At 36.4% G+C, this 23,778-nt stretch overlaps 1 protein-coding gene across 1 annotated transcript in view; it reads right to left on the minus strand.

Moving 5' to 3' along the window:
• The window catches only part of epas1b (endothelial PAS domain protein 1b), a 54,841-nt gene that overhangs the window by 29,850 nt on the left and 1,213 nt on the right, over positions 1 to 23,778 (minus strand). The window contains exon 2 of the mRNA XM_039657097.2: positions 4,810 to 5,000. Coding sequence (XP_039513031.2) covers positions 4,810 to 5,000 — 191 coding nt within the window. The remainder of the gene's footprint in view (positions 1 to 4,809; positions 5,001 to 23,778) is intronic.

The raw sequence follows: 23,778 nt of genomic DNA on the forward strand, positions 1-23,778 counted from the left end.
AAAAAACCCCAAAAAAACCAAAAACAAAGCTCTAAATGACAAAAAAACACCAAGCAACACAAAAACAAAACCTATACAAAAACAACCAAACTCTAAATGACAAAAAAGCACCAAGTGACACAAAAACAACAAAGCTCTAAATGACACAAAAACAAAACACCAAGCGACACTAGCAAAACCTAAACAAAATCAACAAAGCTCTAAATGACAAAAAACCAAGCGACACAAAAAGAAAACCTAAACAAAAACAACAAAACTCTAAACGACACAAAAACAAAACACCAACGGACACTAACAAAACCTAAACAGAAACAACAAAGCTCTAAACGACACAAAAACAAAACACCAACGGACACCAACAAAACCTAAACAAAAACAACAAAACTCTAAATTAAAAAAAACAAAAAAAAAAAACACCAAGTGACAAAAAAAACCCAAAACCTTAACAAAAACAACAAAGCTCTAAATGACAAAAAACCAAGCGACAAAAAAACAAAACCTAAACAAAAACAACAAAACTCTAAACAACACAAAAACAAAACACCAAGCGACACTAACAAAACCTAAACAAAACCAACAAAGCTCTAAACGACACAAAAACAAAACACCATGCGACACTAACAAAACCTAAACAGAAACAACAAAGCTCTAAACGACACAAAAACAAAACCTAAACAAAACAACAAAACTCTAAACAACACAAAAACAAAACACCAAGCGACACTAACAAAACCTAAACAAAAACAACAAAGCTCTAAACGACACAAAAACAAAACACCAAGCGACACCAACAAAACCTAAACAAAAACAACAAAACTCTAAACGACACAAAAACAAAACCTAAACAAAAACAACAAAGCTCTAAATGACAAAAAAACACCACAGGACCAAAAAATCTAAACCTAAACAAAAACAACAAAACTCTTAAATGACAAAAAAAAAAAAAAAAAAAAAAAAAACACCAAGGAACCATAAAATCTAAACAAAAAACAAAACTCTAAACGAAACAAAAACAAAACCTAAACAACAAAACTCTAAATAAAAAAAAAATATAAAAATCACCAAGTGACAAAAGAACCTTAACAAAAACAACCAAACTCTAAATGACAAAAAAGCACCAAGCGACACAAAAACACCAAGCGACACAAAAACAACAAAGCTCTAAATGACACAAAAACAAAACACCAAGCAACACTAACAAAACCTAAACAAAATCAACAAAGCTCTAAATGACAAAAAACCAAGCGACACAAAAACAAAACCTAAACAAAAACAACAAAACTCTAAACGACACAAAAACAAGACACCAACGGACACTAACAAAACCTAAACAATAACAAAGCTCTAAACGACACAAAAACAACACACCAAGCGACACTAACAAAACCTAAACAAAAACACCACAACTCTAAAATGACAAAAAAAAACAAAAAAAAAAACACCAAGGGACCAAAAAAAATCTAAACCTAAACAAAAACAACAAAAACTCTAAATGAAACAAAAACAAAACCTAAACAACAAGCTCTAAACGACACAAAAACAAAACACCAATCGACACTAACAAAACCTAAACAAAAACACCACAACTCTAAAATGACAAAAAAAAAAACACCAAGGAACCAAAAAATCTAAACCTAAACAAAAACAAAAAAACTCTAAACAACACAAAACAAAAACACCAAAATGTAAAAAATTGTATTGACACAAATCTACAAATCTTTTATCTCTGAATTAACTAGAAGAAATGGCATCTTAAAGCATCTTACTGATAAACGCAACAACAAATCACCCCTAAATAGTTTTTACACCAAATCCAATCCAAAATGATGTGAAATGATCATGTTTTGTTGTAACACTAGGCCTATTTGAGACTGTAAAGAATCCTAATGGTAGTAGAGAGATGGTGAGTCATTGATTTCAGTGAGATTATGTCTTGTCAACCACTATTTCAGAACACATTTTGGAGCCGCCCATGGGCGAAAAGAACGAATATAGATAGCATCAAGAGAATAACCGAATCAGTTCTAAGCCTCAGTGCAGCAAGAGTGTGGATCTTATGTAAAAAAAAAGGGAGTTTCCCATGCACCCTCAGCACGGGTAGGGTGATGGCGAGAGGAGGAGGGAATGGATGGATGTGCGGCGCCAGGGTTGGCCTGTGTTTTGGCTGGCCTGCGATGGAGAGCGCCAGCCTTAAAGAAAGCACCAATCAAGCTTCCAGCACAGAGCTCGCAGACCTGCTGATAACACTATCTGATGTACCATCTCTTTCTGACAGGGCTGCTTTTCAATGTCTTCTTCCCCTCCCTCCTCTCCTTCTCTCTTTCCAATCTGCATGTAGCATGAACCTGAACATTTGACAGTCAAGCCACTTCAAGTCCAACAGTCAAACCTGAAGGACTGAAGGAACCGAGCCGATTCTGCATTCTAACTGCCTATTAATTGAGAGATCCCTGTCCTTTTAGTGTCTGTTGCAAACACAGAATGGAATGTCGAACGCAGGAGCTCCTTTGTCCAGCTTCCGGAGATTCTAATTTTATAAATCAAGACACACAAACAATACGAACATGCTCACATCCTCTCGCCATACCTGCTTTAGACAAAGAATCTTTCAAAAGATCTGGGGCCTGAAGTAGAAGTGTTGCGGACGCACAAAAAAGGCATTGAAATGTGCGCATGCACTTTTCCATTGACAAATTGGGATTTATAAAATAAATAAATAAACAGTGTGTGCACACTAGACCCTTTATAAAAGAGAATTTGGCACAGGCACAGGTTATGTCATAAACATGGTTTTATAAAACATAGTTCAGACAAAAACTTACATACAATCATCATTTTTTCACTCTCTTGATTTCTTTCCTTATGAGTGACACAAAATTGGATATTTTGCCGAATGTTTTCTTGAAATTTTAATGCTATGGTGGAGTGAAATATTTTCAGAAAACATAAAATTCTAAGCACTTCTTTCAGAAGACTTGGCGAACCTAGTGCACAACTTGTATGGATTTTTACGATACTGTTGTAGTTCTTTTATACACTTTTTAGGAGTCGGGCAGTCTGAATAAGAACAAAAGGAGCATTGTCAAACTTATGCTGAACTTCTCATTTAGCGTTCTATGGGTGAAAGAAGGAAAGAAACCCATACTTGTTGGGAATGACATGAGGGAAGTAAATGATTTACATTTTTGGGTGAACTACCACTTAAAAAAAAAAAAAAAAAAAAACACACTCTTGAAGCTCACCGTACCCAATATTAATTACACTCTGTAGGTTTTCATTAAATTGTTTAATTCATCACATGCAATCTTTGATTTGTAAGATTAGCACCTACAGCTAAAGATAATTAACCCAGACAGAGTTAAAGCAGGTCCAATATTCACTAACACAATTATATCCTTATTTAAAGCACCACCTCATTTGTATAACAGTAACCATAATGCAGTCTGACATTTCCTCATAACAGCGAACCTAGATAAACGATCAAACTAAAGAGAGTTTCGAATTTGATTATCATCAGAGTGTATATTTGCAAAGCGACTCATACTTTGACGTGACATCTTTGATGTTGCGCTAACAGTGGAGTCACCCATTTGATAACCGTTATTATCAAATTGCAAATATAGCTTTACTAATAATATGCACCAGTCAGTGGCTGTTTCCATCACCATCATGTCCTGATTCTGATGAGTTAGGCGTGCTCTTTTGGGTAAACAACATATTTTGTTGATCCTGTAACAACATTCCTATCCCAAAATGTAATCCTAACCATATCCCACTCTACCCCTAAACCTAAACCCCATAAGTTATCCCTAAACTCAGAGGGAAATGATGTAGAAACATGTAACTTTCAAACCTAAACTTGACAAACTGTAAATGTATCCCTAAAATCTGATCATTGAATGGAATGTTGATCCAGGAATGTTGCACTTGGTGAAATCAGGTTTTGCATTACCATTCACCTTCGCATTTCAGGATATCACATTTAACAAAAAACAGGCTGGATGGAAACAGTAAGATGCAAATCAATTGTAAAATGCACATAAAATCATATGCGCTCAATTGAAAATGAAAAAAAAAATAATAATAATGATCTGACAAGAGGACGTGCATAAACTACGATGGTAACGCATTACAAAATATATGTAACAACAATCTTGCATGACTTCACCTCAACAGTGGATGTGACTGGATGCAAAGAATCTCAAATGTTGGTTTGATCATTCTGAAATCCCTGAGCCAAAGTCTGTCAGCAGAATGATTTAGTATGACCTCTCAGAAGTGTTTGGGATCTCCCAAATCCCACAATTGCATTCTCAAATACCAGCATCGGAACGCAAGATAACATGACAGTGTGTACAGCGTTTCGTCTGCGCGCCCTGAGATGCAAGTCATTTATGATGATCTGTAACAGCAACTTCCATTTTTAGCACATATCAGTTGTGCCAATTTCCCAGGGAGTGATGTTTTTGTTCTCTTGAACACATGGGATGAAAACACTGCTTTATTCGCAAATATTTTATGCGATATTAAAATGGAATAATTCATTATTGCTGAAACAGTTATAAAAAATGGCTGATGAATGGCAAGATGGGGAAAAAAAATCATTATAAAAACTGTTTTATTTGGTCTTAACAAAATAAAATGCATTTAAAAACTAGATTCAATAGTTTCTGCCGATATCAAATCAATGTTGCGATGCCCAAATGTAGCAAATTACTATTAAGACCACATATTATTTATTATGATTAAATGCAGTACAGAATATTTACTCAGCCCAGTCACACGTGTGCATTTGGATATGTACAGTACCTGAGGTGAAGAGTTTGCGTGTCCGCAGGAAGCTGATGGCTAGTCTCATGATGGATGCTTTATCCAGGTGTGAGCTGATGTTGTGTGGCAGGGGAAGCTGGTGGGCAACTTCGTAGAACACCTCCGTCTCCTTACTGCGCCTGCAGCGCGCCGCATCACGAGACTTCTCCTTACGCCGCTCTGAGCTGCACCTACAATATGGAACAACGTGAAAATGTGAGTTTGTTATTGAATAACAAAAAAAAAAAAATCCACCTGAAATGCTATATAGTGCAATATGCGAATATTTCAACAGACTAAACATAAATGAAGGTCAATCCCAGAGAAAAGGTAACATTTTTCACTCACAGAGGGTTAGTTTACCCAAATATTTTAATTAACCCTTGATTTACTCACCCTCAAGCCATCCTAGTTGTATATGACATTCTTTCAGACAAATACAATCAGTTATATATATATAAAAAAAAAAATCCTGGCTCTTTCATGCTTTATAATGGCAGAGAATTACTGTTTCTGATTTGAGGTCCATAAAAGTGCATCCATCCATCATAAAAGTGCTCCACACGGCTCTGAGGGTTAATAAAGGCCTTCTGCAGTGAAGTAATGGGTTTATGTAAGAAAAATATATCCATATTTAACATGTTACAAAGTAAAAGTCTAGCTTCCGGCTAGACGGCCATACACAGTCAGTCTACTTGCACCTAAAGTGCAACTTGCGCAACTTGTGACGTCAGACGTAGTACAAAATATCAGCAGTACGTTGCATTACTCGCATAAGTTGCGCTTTAGACTTAAGTTGAATCTGTATGTTCCTTTGCCCGGAAGCTAGTTATTTTACTTAAAGGGCACCTATTATGCCCCTTTTTACAAGATGTAATATTGGTCTCAGGTGTCCCCAGAATGTATTTGTGAAGTTTCAGCTCAAAATACCCCACAGTTAATTTATTATAACCATTTGAAAATGTCATTTTGGGGCCTGCTTAAAAATGAGCTGTTTCAGGGGGTATTCCACCTTAAATGCAAATGAGCTGCATAGCCCCGCCCTGCCTTTGGATGAGGGCGTAACTTGATACCTATGGCAGGCAGTCGGTACTGAGAGAGTGAAGAGACGCGCCGTATTGAATGTCATTCAGAGTACGTTTGAATCGGAATATATAAATAGTATGAAGAGACTCCGGCAGAATAAACAAATGAGAATGGACCAGTACGTCTCGGTATGGTTATTTGATACTTTTATGTACTTTAGAGTTGTAATAGCGTCCCATTTGAAATGATGGATGTCCAACACACACACACACAGACACTAGCGCAATTTTTTGAAACTACATTCACATTCTGTGATAAAGTTTGCTACGTACGAGCGAAATTACATTTATGCGAGGGACCTGTGGCGTCATGTTTAGCTACTTGTCATAGGTGCTTCTGTGGCAAATGTGAGAAGATGGCTAACTTACAGAACACCAACATATATGCAGTTTTTAATACAATATCTTTAAATATATATATATTTATAAACGTGTGGTTGCACACTATACAAACAAGGTTTTAAATTATATACACAGACATCCTATGACGGCAATAACTTTAGACGCATTTGTTGTTGAATTGGCTGACATTGACTGAAAAGACTATTTGCTCAAAAATCATAAAATACACTTACTGTTACTGGGGTGACGGTGGATCGCAAACAGTAGACAACAATCCACACTTGAGGATTAACTTTTAAGCCACAACAACAGGATTAACCCACGAGTCCACGACATAACATAAATTTACGTTTCCAAGAGACATTACCGGCTGTCGTCGTTGAAACAATGAAGGATGGTGTGTACAGATCACCGAGGGCGGGGTCTAGGCCACAGCCACACTGTCAATCAACCCCCTGTCTCCCGTTCTACGTCACAAAGACCTGGATCTCAGAACAGCTCGTTCTGAGACAGTGCATATGATTTATTGAGATTGTAAAAAAACTACTGGATGGATTTTTATCATTCTAGGGTGGTTTTGCTCACACACTGCCAACACACATTTATGTTCAAACACCATGTAAAAGTGAATTTTCCATAATAGGTGCCCTTTAATAAAGTTTTAAATATGGATATTTTTCTTACTTAAACTGCTTTATTAACCCCCGGAGCCATGTGGAGTTTGTTTATGATGGATAGATGAACTTTTAACAAGCAAGGACATTTTTTTAATATAACTCTGATTGTATTCACCTAAAAGAAGAAAGTCGTGCAGTATACACCTAGGATGGCTTTTAGGGTAAATCATGGGCTATTTTTATTTTTGGGTGATCCATCCATTTAAGTCTAGTCAATGCATTGATCTGGGCATAATTAGTTATGGGTGAATCTCAATAAAACCATTTTTATTTATTTTTTCAGCTGACCTTGACATGCTTTTGACAAGTGTTGGGCCAATCTCTATATTCTCCGTCTATGAACACAGAGAATCTCAACCCATTTATTTATCCATATACAAGTTTTTCAAGAGAATAACACTCTCTTTGTGCCCTTGACAGTCTTTCTTATTCAACTCAAGTCACTCTTGCAGAAGCAGACATCAGTCCCAAAAACTGGGCCAGCGGAGAAAGAGCCAGTGTCCGGCAGGGGCAGGTGCGAATGAATCCACACGCACACAAATTCTTGAACATCAATGTGAGGACATTCATTGACAATGCAATCTCAAGCTCCATACTATATGACTATAACAATATTAGAACCCTAATTATAATTAACCTAAAACAAAATCTAGACCCTCAAACAGGCATTTAAATGGGTCTCAGAAAGTGCGGACCGGCCAAAATGTCCTCACTACTCTCTTTGTCCTCACTCCGATGGTCTAAAACCCAAACCAGTCCTCACAAAGACAGACACACACATGCACAAATGAACGAACGCGGTTTTATTAATTATTGGACAATGATTTTTATACTGTACAAACTGTATTTTACATCCACCGACCCTACCCATAAACTAGTTTGTTGAATTAGTGAATAAACTTAGAACAAACAGGCTACAGCTCAAACATATGATAAACTGTGTAAGAGAATAAATCAGTAATAAATGACACCGCAAAATGAACTCATAACTTTGTAATATTTTATTTATTCTAGTCAGCCCAAACTGTCAGGAGCAGATGGGTCAATGCCAGATCTCAAGTGGGATATTCCTGGCTGGTTCAAGTGCTTATGGGAATGATCACTTATAGCTACATCCTGAATTTAATAAACACAAATATTGTTCCAAATTAGAACACATCTGTCCCATGAAGAGATTATTTACAGGAACTAGAATTTATTTCCCATTTATCTTGTTGAATGTTGACAACTCTCTGATTACAGAACAAATCATTAAATTCATCCATCCATCTTGGCAACCAAGACTGGTGGCATTTATTTCTATGACATTGATAATCTATAACCATATGCATATTTATTTATCTCTGAAAACAAGAAATCAGGTGCGAGTCTTTACTTTCCACAACTATCGTGTTGCATTATACAATTTTATTATTATAATTAAGGAAATTAATATTATAATAAAAAGAACTGTAACCATCTTATTTAATGTTATATCGATCATTTTTATCATTTTCAGTTAAGAGAGACAAAAAAAATGCTGTAAAAAAAAAAAAGCAAAAAGTGTGCTAATCATGCATTTGGAGTGCCTTGAGCTGTGGTTTGTGGGTCACTTCAGAGAGCGAAATGTATCACCACTGTAACTGTAGCATAACACAACCCCTATGTGCAAGACGCTAAATCACAGTTACACCAAAACCTAAACAGATATTCATTCATCGCTGAAGAACAACTAAACAACGAGATTGTACACTTAACAATACAGAGGTTGAACCCCCTTTTGCCTTAATTCTTCATGGCATGGATTCAACAAGGTACTGGAAATATTCTGAGATTTATTTCCATATTAATGATACTATCATGATTTGTCATCTGCACATCTATGATGTGAATCTCCCGTTCCACCACATCCCAAAGGCGCTTTATCTATTATGTTGAGATCTGGTGACTGAAGAGGCCATTTGATTATAGAGAACTTATTGTCATGTTCAAGAAACCCGTTTGAGATGATTTGATCTTTGTGACATGGTGCATTATCCTGCTGGAAGTAGCCATCAGAGGATGGGGACACTATGGTCATAAAGTGATGGACGTGGTCAGAAACAATGCTCAGGTAGGCATTTAAACGATTACAAAGCCCAAAGTGTGGCAAGAAAATATCCTCCACATCATTACACCACCACTAACATGAACCGTTGATACAAGGCAGGATGGATCCATGCTTTCGTGCTGTTTAAGACAAATTCTGACCCTAACATCTGAATGTTGCAGCAGTAATCGAGACAATCATTTCCGATCTTCTATTGTCCAATTTCCGGAGTGGCAGTCGGTGTGTTCCTCTGCTGCTGTTGTCCATCTGCTTCAGGGTTTGCCGTGTTGTGTAAACACAACAGATGCTCTTTTGCAGACCTTAGATGTAACGAGTGGTTATTTGAGTTACTGTTGAGCTCGAACAGGTCTGGCCATTATCCTCTGACCTATGGATTCAACAAGGATAGTTCCTCTTTTTCTGATCGTTCTCTGTAAACCATAGAGATGGCTGTATGTGAAAATCCCAGCAGATCAGCAGTGTCTGAAATACTCTGACAGTCCATCTGGCACCAACAACCATTGCACGTTCACTAAAATCACCTCTCTTTCTCATTCTGATGCTCAGTGTGAACTCCAGCAGATCGTCTTGACCATGTCTACATGCAAAGCTCTGATGTTTTTAAAGAATAAATTGTTTTCCTTCATTAAAGTAGTTCACTTTTAGAAATACTTTTGTTGATAATTTACTTCATCCCCATGTCATCCAAGATGTCCATGTCTTTCTTTCTTCAGTCGAAAAGAAATTAAGATTTTTGATGAAAACATTCCAGGATTTTTCTCCATTTAATGGACTTCAATGGGAACCAAAGAAAGTTTCAGTGCAAACTGTACAAAGGGCATTAAACCATTCCAGACGATGAATAAGGGTCTTATCAAGCAAAACAATCGCTCATTAAAAAAAAAAAAAATTGAAGTTTTATAAGCTCAAATGCTCAGCTTGCTGTGTTCTGTGATGCTCTGTTCAGTTCGTGACTCCTGTTCGAATTCGTTTATCAAAATGAACGAATCTTTTTCCGAGTCAATACGTTCATTTCGTTCGTTGAATGAACCAAATGACACGAAAAAAGATTCGTTTAATTTGATAAACGAGTTCGAACAGGAGAGTCAAGGCTGACAAGGCGCGTGCATAACAGAACAGAGCAAGGCGAGCATTTGAGCTTAGACCCCTTTTGCGCCGACGTCACAGTTACGTCACGGCGCTAGCTGGAGGCAAAACAAAGTGAAAACTGGAGGCGGCCAATGCAAACCAGCACAGATTTGACTACATAATAAGGAGCTTAAATTGCTTTTATTATTATTAAATATCATCTTATTGTGTTTTTTGGTGCAAGTATCAATGAAAAAGATTTATATGCCCTCAGTTTCTCTTTGCGATCGGTTTCTCTATAAGGTAGGTGTAGAAGTCAGGCCACTCACCCGAGGTAACGTAACATTAATCCCATCAGATCGTCCATGCATTGAGTGAGCTTGTGAAGGCTACGGGTCGGCCAATCTGGTTCCGTCCGTTAAAATTAACTTTTGAAAATAACAATCGCGGCCCTGGACACTGAGTGACCTTACACATTAAGATAAAATCAGATTTTCTTCAGTCATTGTTAAAAAACAAGCTAATAAAGCTTGCTAACTAGTGTTAGTGAAGCGGCCAGAGGGATCGTTCTGTCTCAACCTAAGCTCCGCCCACATAAAAACGTCACCATGTTTACCAACTGAAAAGGGGTCTATAAAACTTTATTTATTTATTTTTTTTTTTTTTGCTTGATAAGACCCTTATTCATCGTCTGGAATCATTTAAAGCCCTTTGAACAGTTTGCACTGAAACTGTCTTTTAAACTGATTGGTTCCCATTGAAGTCCATTATTTGGAGAAAAATACTGGAATGTTTTCATCAAAAACCTTCATTTCTTTTCGACTAAAGAAAGAATAAATATAACATGGGGGTTGAGTAAATTATCAGCAAAAGTTTTTTTTTTTTTTAAGTGAACTACTCCTTTAAGTATTCATCTTAAATAATGACAAACAATATAAAACAATTCTTACATTTATGGTTATAAAAAGTCAGTAAAGATTTGATATGCAAAAACAATTAATTAAAAAATATTTCAAAATGTAGGCAAATCATTAATAATCCAAACATTTTATATGTTCTACTTTCCTGCAACACAACAAACCATGCAGTTCTGAAGTTTGTGTTCATTGTATCGAGGGAACACATCAATGTGACAAGAACCTATTTTCTTTTTTACAGCGAGACAAAACTTCCTCGCACTTGATTGCGTTTCCGTTTTCTCGTACTCAACTGGGCTCCATTTATTGAAACGCTAGCGCATTACACATTCTGTGCATTAAGTAGTTACAGGGTTTATTTTCTATTTGAGATCACTTTAACATGCACCTTTGTACTCAAGCAAACAGTAACACTGGTAAGTTTCCAAACCAACATGAATCTAACAGTGAAACTCAATGCAGAGTATCAAACACTCAAAGCACACTTTACCAAAAGTTTGTGCCGAGATTGACATGCTGTTGAACCATCCAGATCACACTGAGAATTCAAAGTATTCAACGCGAGAGCGATAGACGTCAGCCTGTCAGGATGTTATCTATATCAGTTTGACAAATGAGCAACTGTACGATGACCCCGAAGTCAAGCAACTGAAGCTGAAATATGAGCAGCCTTCAGATCCTAACAAAGCCACAAATAAATACATTAACAAACTTCACTGAGCTACTGACTTGGAAAATCCGTTTGAACTATGTTTAGCAGGTTGGCTGAGCAGGTGGACCTATGGCCTTGCGCTCACAGATGTGGTTAATGATAAAGCACTCGCACGCCACTGGGGAAGCCATGAACAAACACGAAACCTGAATAAGCAGTCTTGATCTATTCATGACACGCTACCTTATGACTGAAAGAAAGGCCATTTGCCTTGCGTGAAACGCATTAAATCAAGCGCTCCTGCTATTCCTGTCCCATAATGAGAGGCTCTTTCCTAGAACTCAACTCTGACCTCCACTGTCCCAAAACCTCCTCAAACGCACAAGGCATGGGGAACCTGGGAATTTCATAGCAAACTATAAATTATATCAAAATTGAAAGTGAAACAAGGATTTTTGGAAGCAAGCTTTTTTTATATTTAATAAACTTTAATGATTTTGAAATACGAAATTATATACTTTTCAATATAACTTTTCACTTAAATTATTATGTTTATAATGCAATTAGCAAAATAGTCCCTGTGGTTTTAGACGACTATTGCAAAATATTATTACCACAAATAGCTGGTTTCTATTCTATATTTTAAATATAAATGTATTGCTGTGATGCCAAACATTTCTTATTATTATAAACATACAAAAAAGTTATGTTTAATATTTGTGTGGAAAACATGACGCATTTTATTTTCAGGAGAAAGTTCAAAACAACAGCATTTATTTTAAATAATTTTTTGGAACATTATACATTTATTTACTATCATTTTTGAACAACGGAAGGCATCCTTGCTGAATAAAAGTATTCATTTCTTTCAAAAAAGGTAAACAAATTATCTTCCTGACCCCACACTTTTGAACAGTAGTGTATACGCCTTATTCACGGCAGCGCCATCTTCGATTTTTAATGAGAATGAAAGCGAGGCTGTGAGGGATAGACATACATCTCTTCAATGGGCTGTACTGTTATTTAATGTGTTTTCAGATTGTTCTGTTTATGAAACACTGGAAAAATATCTTTCCAAGAAATTTCAGTTGACAAAAAACTCCCGACAATGTAAGCTGTGAAAAAATTGTCAGTAATTTGAGCTTTATTCAGCTTTTTACAGCGGATGCCATTGGAAACACGGTAAGTCTATCCCTCACAGCCTCACTTTCATACCTGTCATGGCGCTGCTCTGAATAAGGTCTATACACAAATGCAAAACATGATATAATATACAAAATTATTATACATTTACATTTATCTGACGCTTTTATCCAAAGCGACTTACAATTGCTATATGTCAGAGGTCGCACGCCTCTAGAGCAACTAGGGGTTAAGTGTCTTGCTCAGGGACACATGTGTCTCACAGTGGATTCGAACCTGGGTCTCTCACACCAAAGGCGTGCGTCTTATCCACTGCGCCATCACCACCCCATTATATTGCTGATAATTATATTAAAATATGATGCATAATACAAATTATAAGGTTGAAATATTATCTTCTTTGGAATTATCCTTCAATTCTTAAAAACTTAAGAATGTGTTGAAAAGATGGATAGATAACAAACCATAAGAGCCCCACCTTTGACCAAGATAAGCTGTAAAACCAGATTAAAGGAACAGCTTTTCAAAAGAATCACCCTCGGCGCATGAAATCTACTCAGCGCGCCTGAGAATGCGGGCACCTGTGTTCGGTCTTTTCTTAAGGGATTCCTCGAGCATGAGGTAAATGGAGCAAAGGTGCAGTTTCAGACTTGTACAATGAATCTCCATGGTCCACATGTGTGACCTGAAGCATGGCACAGATTCTCTCATCGGCGTAACAGCGTATTATCCCAACAATGTGTTATACAACCATCACCTGAACCATATCTTAAGTCAGCATCAGAATCAGCCAATGGAACATGCTATTAAGAAACTCAAAAAGTTGAGAGAAGTTAATGGTGCATGAAAGAAGCGAGATGTAACTTCAAATGATCCCTACAAAGCACATACCTAACATGTGTCTCAATGCGGCAACTGGCATTCGCCAGAAATGATTGTTTTACAGTGCACTACATTATTATGCACCTGGGAAAGAGGAATTGCAGGTCAAAAACAACTATATTGCCAACAAACCGTTTGTAATGCAGGTTACTTTTTAAACCCACTACATTACAGATGAAAGTGCAGAAGACAGGATATCTGGATCAAGAAAAGCAGACATCACCCGCATAATTGCCTCAGCACATTGTGTCTAGACCACATCTCAGATTAGAGTTTTTTTACTTTTTACTTTAAAGATAAATATAAAACTCTAGATATGATCTGCTATTACTTACTTATAAATGAAGATTGTCATCATTTACTCATGCTCATGTCATTCCAAACATCAATACAAGTATTTATTTATTTATATTTATTCTTGGCCAATCACATCAATGTGATCATCAACGAGTGGATCTCTGAGCCGGTGTGAGTGAGTGGAGGCGGGGCCAACTTGCAAATTCATAGAACCACATATTCTAAATGAGCCAAGGGATGAGTTATATTCAAGCTATTTTAAGCCATGAAGAAATGTTAAAGGAAAAAACTTTTAAATATCATTTTAGTGATCAAATTTGAGTGTTAAGGGATAGAACGATTTACTAGAGGGGGACTAAGTTTTAGTAAATTTGTTATATGTCGTTTTTATTAGTTTTGTGTTTATTTTAAATTGCAGTTTAGCTTTCATTCATTTTCAGTGTAGTCACTTTAACTCACTTATTCCAGTTAGTTGATCTAATATTAATGTTATTTTATTTCAGCTGTTTTTCAATGACCAAAAATGATTTTTAATGGTTGATGACAATAACACTTATGCAGACTGCTGAGACAATGAGATAAATCTTGAATTAATTAAATTTCAGTCTGTTTTTTTTTTCTCACAGAGTTCTTGTATGTCTTCAGTAGTAATACATGGACAACTTTTATGTTATATTTTTGTGCTTTATGGCGTTTAGCAGGGCGAATCACCTTCATTTAACAGTGCAACCTGGACATTCTGCGAATCTTAACAGGTTTTCATGAAGCAAGGAACAATACAATGATAGAAGAGTGTGTATACACAATATTTATAAAGAAGCATTTAGCAAGGCAACCTAATTTCTTATTATTCCTCCCCCCTCCTCATGTTCTCTGCTTGGTCTCACATTTTAATCATATTGTCAGAGGAGAATACGTCACTATGTAGCCTCAGGTGTCATCCACAGCCATCTCCTGTCCTGTCACACAATGTTCATAACAAACAGCTCCATGCTGTAGGACACAGCAGCCAGATGCTAAAAGTCCAAACCCGAACCCCCAGGCCAGTGAGTGTTTGTGAACAGAGTAAACAGTTGATTGGTAACAGGGTGCAAGGTGCAACGCTGCATGGTTGTGACATCACACTAGTTACATTTTGCCCTTTAAAGGGGATTGTTCACCCTATTCTCACAAAAAGAGAGAAAACTCTTATCATTACTCACCCTTATGTCCTTACAAATCCATATGATTTTAGTTCTTTTGTGAAACACACTTGTGCACATTCAAACCTTTGACCTTCAGAATCAATGAGATCCACGTTTTCGATATTCAAATGTCATTTATATCATATTAATCACATAGTTTAGTTCTAAGAACCCTACTGCCTACTACCCGTCACTGGGGTTAATAACAATTATGAGTCTTCCCCTACCATCCTAGGAAAAAAAATATCGCTCCCCTGATGTAGATCTACATTTTGCTCCGTTTCGCTCTGACATTAAAGGCGTGTACATACACGCGGAATCACTCGGACTTTTAACAGCGTAGACATACACGCAAAATATGACGGGGTTTGTTTGTATAGATAACACGCCACTTGACTTGAAAGTGGCGTGTATGTTTACGCAGTCATGATGCCATGTTGCGACAGTATGCCATCAAGCACCATCAGTGACCTGGTCCCTGTCAATTTTCAATGGATGGAAACTTGCAGTTTGGATTTCAAAATCAAAAATGAAACGAGGTCGAGTACATTTTTGGGTTATGTGTTCCATTTTGCGGTCTATTCCAATTCAGTACACATCAATGATTACAAAAAAAAATACACTTTCCATGCCCAGTATGGGTAAACACATTACCGGTATGTAAACTCTGTGTCTTGCCACATTTAAATTCTCTTCAAGTCCATGGCAGACTCTCTTTGTTAATGTATAACGCAGCGAGGTGAGGTGAAATCTGAGAGGAGGAGCAGCGGTCAAGATTTCCCATGCCTGACCTCATTCTAATGAGAAACACCAAAGCCATTACTTGCTTACAGTCTGTTTTCCGTTCATTTTGGCATCTAGCTAAACACAAAACAGAGAACAATGACGACTAGGCTAATCTCTGATCCTTTGGAAAAGAACGTTCTCAAACCCATCCAAACAACCATCAGCGGTACATTTACATTTACGCATTTGGCAGATGCTTTTATCCAAAGTGACTTACATTGCATTTCAAGGTACACATTTTTTACATTCTTATCAATTCATGCTTTCCCTGGGTATCGAACCCACAACCTTGGCATTGCATGCTGACCCCAAAGCTGGAGAGCGGACATGCTGTAACACACAAGAATACTGGCAAACACACCACACAGTTGTTCAAGCACACGCAGGACTCTTCAAGAGGAACACACAATTCAATTCCCATTATTTCTATAGCACTTTACACAATACAGATCATTTCAACGCAGCTTTACAGGAAAGGCCAGATCTAAAGATAATCATAATCATCAACATAATCATATAGTACATGTTCAGATATCATCTCTACCAATATATGACATCATTTGGTGGATTTCTAAAGGACATCACATGTATACTTTTAAGCTTAAAGGGCACCTATTATGCCCCTTTTTACAAGATGTAACATTGGTCTCGGTTGTCCCCAGAATGTATTTGTGAAGTTTCAGCTCAAAATACCCCACAGTTAATTTATTATAACCATTTGAAAGTCATTTTGGGGCCTGTTTGAAAATGAGCTGTTTTGAGGCATGCCACTTTAATGCAAATGAGCTGCATATCCCCGCCCTGCCTTTGGATGAGGGCGTAACTTGATACCTATGGCAGTCGGTGTAAGCAGAAGGGGAGAGTGAGAGACGCGCTATTTTGTCTGTCATTCAGCGTACGTTTGAATCGGAATATATAAATAGCACGAAGAGACTCAGGCAGAATAAACACATGAGAATGGACCAGTACGTCTCGGTATGGTTATTTGATACATTTATGTACTTTAGCGTTGTAATCGCGTCCTCTTTGCAAGTATGGTGGAGCAACACACACACACACACAGACACACAAACACTAACGCTGGCACATTTTTTTTTAAACTAACGTTACACACACATTCTGTGATAAAGTTTGCTACTTAACTTACAATCGAAATTACATTTATGCAGGGACCTGTGGCGTCATGTTTACTTGTCATACAGGTGCTTCTATGGCAAATGTGAGAAGATGGCTAACTTACAGAATAAAAACATGCGGTTTTTAATACAATATCTTTAAAAATATATATATTTATAAACGTGTGGTTACACACAAACAAGGTTTAAATTATATACACAGACATTCTACGAGGACAACAACTTTAGACGCATTTGTTGTTGAATTGGCTGACATCGACTGAAAAGACTATTTGCTCAAAAATCATAAAACACACTTACTGTTACTGGATGTGACGGTGGATCGCAAAACAGTAGATGACGATCCACAGTTGAGGATTAACTTTTAAGCTACAACAACAGGATTAACCCACGAGTCCACGACAGAACACTTATGTTTCCAAGAGACATTACCGGCTGTCGTGGTTGAAACAATGGAGGATGATGTGTACAGATCACCGAGGGCGGGGTCTAGGCCACAACCACACTGTCAATCAAACCCCTTGCTCACTTTCTACGTCACAAAGAGCTGAATCTCAGAACAGCTCGTTCTGAGGCAGTGCATATGATTTATTGAGATTGTAAAAAAAAAAAACCACTGGGTGGATTTTTATCATTCTAGGGTGGTTTTGCTCACACACTGCCAACACACATTTATGTTCAAACACCATGTAAAAGTGAATTTTACATAATAGGTGCCCTTTAATACTTCACACAACATCATTTACACATTTATTCCAAATGCTGTTAAAATTATCAACTCGGCAAGCAAATGATAATCCAAATCACTACAGTATATGAAATGTGATTATTATATATTTATTTTTTTATGAATTATTATCTGTCTGTTTAATGTCTTTGTATTTTTTATGGTCTGTATATTTATTTTTTTCTGGTGAGCCAAAGACAATTTTCCACCTTGGTGGAAAATAAAGATATTTCAATTAATTACAATTAATTATGCATTAATGAAAACAAAGACGAAAATATTTAGATGGCTTTACATAAATAACTGATAATATTAAAATGTGTATATTATGTTTTAATTATTGTTAAAATAAAGTTCAGCATATTGGCTATTGGTCACTGATTATCACTACTGGCCATTCTTTCTATGGTAGCCAAAAATATGTAAAACAACTGCTCGAAAGTATGGTTCCTCTGAAAGTAGGCCTATAGTTAATACAAAATAAAAAATAAAAAACACTGGTTGATATCAAATTTTAAAGTAAATGAGATACCCAACACTTGCTACTCAATGAATTTAGGCTAATTCAGATGATGTTCCTGTTCTGCTACCATGCACACTGACGTTTACTTATATTTTTTTAGGAATTCTATGCAAATATAGGAAATCAAGGTCAAAGTTTACAGTAGTAGTAAATGACGTATTCAGTGATGGACACGAAATAAGGGTAATGAGAGCAAAGTTCATCTGGAAGCAGCTGATGTTAGAACTTGATGGGACATTGAAACATGGCAGGAGGAAGAATGGGCTTGGTGAACAGGAAGTGTCAAGAGGAGTGGAAAAACACTAGTAAAGATCAGTATGCCTTAAGAAAGAGAAGATGGGAGAGATCCTGAATCAGAGGCAAGCAGAAAGCCTGAAGTAAGAGGGAGAAAAACAAGAAAAAGAGAAGGAGAAAATAAGCTCCCAGACTGAAAGCAGTGCCTCGCACCCCTGCAGTTAGCGGAGGGTGGGGACTGTGAAGTCTCCTTCAGGCCTTCTCTAGAGATCCTGTCACAATAAACTGTCCTACAGCTGGGAGGATCTTTGAGTTTCTCTACCAAAAGTCTCATATCTTCAATTCTCCAATAAAAACAAAAAGGTCTTAAATGCCCACATCAGTCCATCCTCAAATGCCTGTTGCTGATAACACCTAACAAAGTGGAAAATACAGAAAGCATGCGCTAAGTCGTGCAGTCGCTTGATGATAATTGAATAATGTGTCAATATAAATGACCCAAAAGGGCTTCAGAGTTTGATTTTCAGAAAAACTATCCTATCGACTTGTTGATATTTTAAAGCTACAATACCAAAGATTTTATGCTGCTAGAGGGCGCTACATTCAAAACAACAACAACAGCTTTGCTTGATGACGCCGTGAAGGAACGCGGAATGATGGGAACTGTTGTTTTCAACTCCACCGTGGATAAATCACAGACAGTATAAATCAGTCAGACGGGAATCGAAAATTAGTTGTCATGGATGAGGTGAAATTCAATTTCCATAACTGTTGCGTTTAATGACATGCTTGTTTTTCATTAAACTGAAATAACCGCAAGAAAATAAGGTTTAAAAGTAAATTAGTTATCACAGATGTTAGGGGAGAGCCGGGACGGTTGAAACACTTTTCAGATAAACGTAGTTTTCTAAGATACAGCCAACAGTTCACTTTCCGAGAAGTATTCGCGGTGAATATGACCTTACGATTTGTCACATCATATGCATAGACAACCAGTGTTGGGAGTAACGCATTACAAAAGTAATACATTACAGTAACATATTACTTTTTGCTGTAACGCAGTAGTGTAAGGCATTACTAATCAATTTTCAGTAATATTTTACTCGTTACATGTTCAGGCAGGCTTGTATTACAGTTGTATTACAGTGTATTGTCTGCTTTTACTTCTTAAAGGCAACAGACTATGTGAAAGTTTTAAAGCAGTCTTTTAGTGCCAGTTCAGAGCGGTCGCGTCTGTAACATTGTTTTTCCTCATAAATGCTAACACGAAAACTAAAATAAAATGAATATTTTAAGTTCTATGGAGACTGGAGAGCCAACCCTTCCTCATCCGATTTGCGCAGTGTAATTAACAGAATTACAAAAAATGTATTCTGCCTTCTATTTTTTTGTCACGCATGAATGTGTGTCTTTTCCCTAATATTAAAAATAAAACATAGACTGATATTTGTCTAATGTCTGGAGTCCTTTAAGGAAGTAGCCTATATACGTTTCAATACATGTATTTTCTGAGAATTTTTATTTCAAGTTTTGACTGCAAATGTCATGTCCATAATGCTGGACTTCCCCAATTTTAAATAATTTATCCTCAACTAGTTTTGTGGTGTAGGTCTACGTATTTTATAATGTTAACTTCAAATAATACTAATAGCCTAATTTAAAGATAAGGCAGCATTGGATCTGGACGGTAAGGAGAATAACGCTGGAGTTGGAAGAGGTTTGTCGCGATTCTGTAGGTTCGTGGATCTGAGTCGTGTGGCGAATCGCGATTTCGGTTTCATATTGCATATCGTTACAGCCCAAAAGTTAAGTTCTACTTAGTTATTTTGGTGAAAGTAACTCAAAAGTAATATATGAGTAATGTAACGCATTACAAATCTGGGACAGTAATATTGTAAGGTAATGAATTACTTTTAAATAACAGTAACAAGAAATACCTAATGTATTACAGTTTGGAAGTAACTTGCACAACACTGTAGACAACAAGACATTCTAACAATAATACTAATTGTTTAGCATGGTTTACTGACATGAAATTTGAATACAGAACGCGGTGTTACTCACCTGTCAAGTAAAACACATGCAAGATCGGCGTTCTAGTTAGAGTTTTTTTTACGAAGTTCTCTCCATTTAGGAAATGCCACACCGATGTTGAGCTGGTTTTATTTCTCTTGTCCCAAATTCTTCTTGGGTCATTTGGTTGACCCGTTCATTGACGTTTGCGTTTATGAGACTTGTCTTTGTAGACAGAACCAGGTGCAATCGCTAAAGAATAATTGTGCTCCATTCCATAACAAATGCACAAAACAAGCTGGCGTTCGTTGCTTGACAGACGCTAACGCACAACTACAACTTCCGCATTTGTCCAGGACTACACGCTGTACGAGCGGAAACCGAGGTAATGACGCGATTGACTGCCGACTCCCAGCTCACCCCTGCTCACACGCCCCGTTTCTTTGGTTAAAATCTCAATTTTCTCGCAATTTAAACCTTGTTTGAAACATTTTGAATATTGTAAATTATCATCTTAACTAAATATATAACACTGGCCTTGTGATTTTGCGATATTTTAATGCAAAAATCATAGGTATTACACCTTTAAATACTGTTGGATATAATGGCAAGATAAAAATGTGTTCAAGAACTTAAAGGGACTGTTCACCCAAACTGTTAATTCTGTCATTAATTACTCACGTTCACGAGAGCGTCACAACGAATGTGTGGTGTTGACGCAAAGGCAGATGTTGCATGAATGCACGTTGGTAATTATAATTTTGTAAAGTGTCAAATTTTGTTGTTTTTTTGCGCAAACAAAGCGCTTCATAAAATTGAGTACTGGGGCTCAACTTTTAATAACATTCTTTTATATTTTTTAAGAAATTAATACTTTTATTCAACAAGGATGCATTAAGAGAATCATAGGTGACAGTACAGACTTTTTACAAAGATTTTTTAAAATTTAATTTCAAATAAATTATGTTCTTAAGAACTTTCTTTTCATCTAGGTTTCCTGAATGAAAATGTATCACTTTTTCAACATTTTTTTTTTCCCAACATTGATAAATGTTTTTAAACAGCAAATCAGCATATTAGAGTGATTACTAAAGAATCATGTGACGCTGAAGACTGGAGTAGCCCAATTAAAAATTTAGCTTTTCCTTACAGGTATAAATTACATTTTAAAATCTAATTACATAGAAAACAGTTAATTTAAATTATTTCCCAATATTATTGTTGTACTGTATTTTTTAATCAAATAGGCTTAATTGCAGGCTTGATGAGCACAAGAGACTTTTTAAAAAACTTACTAGCCCCAAACATTTGAGTATGTTGTGACCTATAAGTTGTGCTTGATAAGGTGACAGCATGAAGAATAGCAAGTGCCTATTTGTAAGCAGTTATGCTAACCTGTAATGACCAAATTATATGAGGAATTGCAAGCATAATGGGATTAACAAAGGACCAATAATATGGTCGGACTCATTTAAAAATGTCCCATACAAGCTTGTGAAATGCTTTGAGACCCCTCATACTAGACATGGGGCATGAGGACCAACTCTTTTGCAAACTTACACATTATTATTATTTTTTTTTTTTTTACCTAATACATTGATATTTGCATTACATGACCAGCTTCAGATGTTTGGCTTTCTGACAGTAAACTTGCTCAGAACCTCTTTTAGGGCTGGAAAGATGTAGCCTATCGAAATTAGTCGATTTATTTGTTAATGCTCGTTGTTTATGTTCCCCAATAATGGAAGCTCCGACTCCCGGGAATATTACAAAAATAGAGACTGAAGTGTGTTTTTTATTTTTTTTTTTACTTAATTTATTTAATGATTGTGGTAAAACTTTTATGGACGGTTTTATTAACACTGCCATGTTTGATACGGTCGCTACGCTATGGTTAGTTAATTATTCCGACATTAATTATAGGGTTATTCATTATCTAAAGTATTAATAAAATCAAATAAACAATATATATAAAACAAAAATAATGGGATTATTTTATGGATGTATAGTTTAAATTAATTTTGTTTTAAATTTATTTTAATTTAATATTATGAACTAAACCGCTCATAAACACACATTAAAATAACCCATTAGAAAGGAAAGTATTATGCAATTGTTTAAGATATTTCTCTTTATATAGAAGCCTTTTTAGCATAAAGTTAAGTGCATTGGCACAGAATAAAAAAATATTCAGAATAAAACATTATTGGCACATTCACATTATTCTGTTTCAGGTCAAAATGAAGGCAGCACAGCGCACTGTACAATACACTTGAAAGTGGTGAGAAAAATGCAAAAGCAATGTAATTTCATTGTGCAAAACCATTGGGCACCACAGGCAGATTTTTCAAGCCCAGGTTGTGCACAACACACATTAAATACTAATTATTAAATATCACTTAAATATTAATATCAACTCCCTTTTACTTCCTTCCTTGGTAAAACGTGAATTTTAAAAACAGAATAAGGCAACTAGGTTCAGGTAAAGCGGTTGTGTTCAGGACAAAGCTCTGAAAGTTACAAACAGGCTGATGTCCAGCTTTTGGCCTGAGGGTGTGAATAGAGCACCACAAAGAACGGCCTTTCTCTTCATAAATGAGCCACTCAGTGACAGAATGAACCACAGACAAAGCCCCATGATTCAGGGTGACGTAACGGAGAACTACAAGAACAAATAATCAACAAATTAGACTTACAGCAAATGGTGAGTAAAAAGTGTCCAAACTGACCAATTCAGGCAATCAATCCAGTTGTATTGATGAGAACACAAATAGTTAATGTTCAGTCAGAGCTTTGATGATTACCATAACTAGAGGCTTGCTCATTCATGTCATTGCAAACAGTGCATAGTTGCAGTTCTGATGATCAAACATAATAGTGAGTGACACTGAAATTTTGGCAACAGAATTTTTTTTTTTTTTTACCAAATTAAATTTGTTTTGAAAAAAAAAATGCATTTGGGTGCATCACTACAAGCCACTGAAGCTCTCTATCTTACAAAACATGCATGAATACAAACATGTCAAAATATATATAAAACTTGGAGGGTTGAGCAAATCTCTCTCAAGTAATCTATCAAAACCTATGGGTTCAGTATATACAAAAAAAACCTACACACACACATAACACATTCCCTTCAGCCACAGGCAGGATAACAGTCTTGTGTCTTTAGGTTAAAGTGTTTGCACCCCTTTTAAACCAGTCCTGTAAATAG

Source organism: Pimephales promelas, chromosome 11 (genome assembly GCF_988280905.1).
Source record: "Pimephales promelas chromosome 11, fPimPro1.hap1.1, whole genome shotgun sequence".
Classification (NCBI taxonomy): Eukaryota; Metazoa; Chordata; class Actinopteri; order Cypriniformes; family Leuciscidae; genus Pimephales; species Pimephales promelas.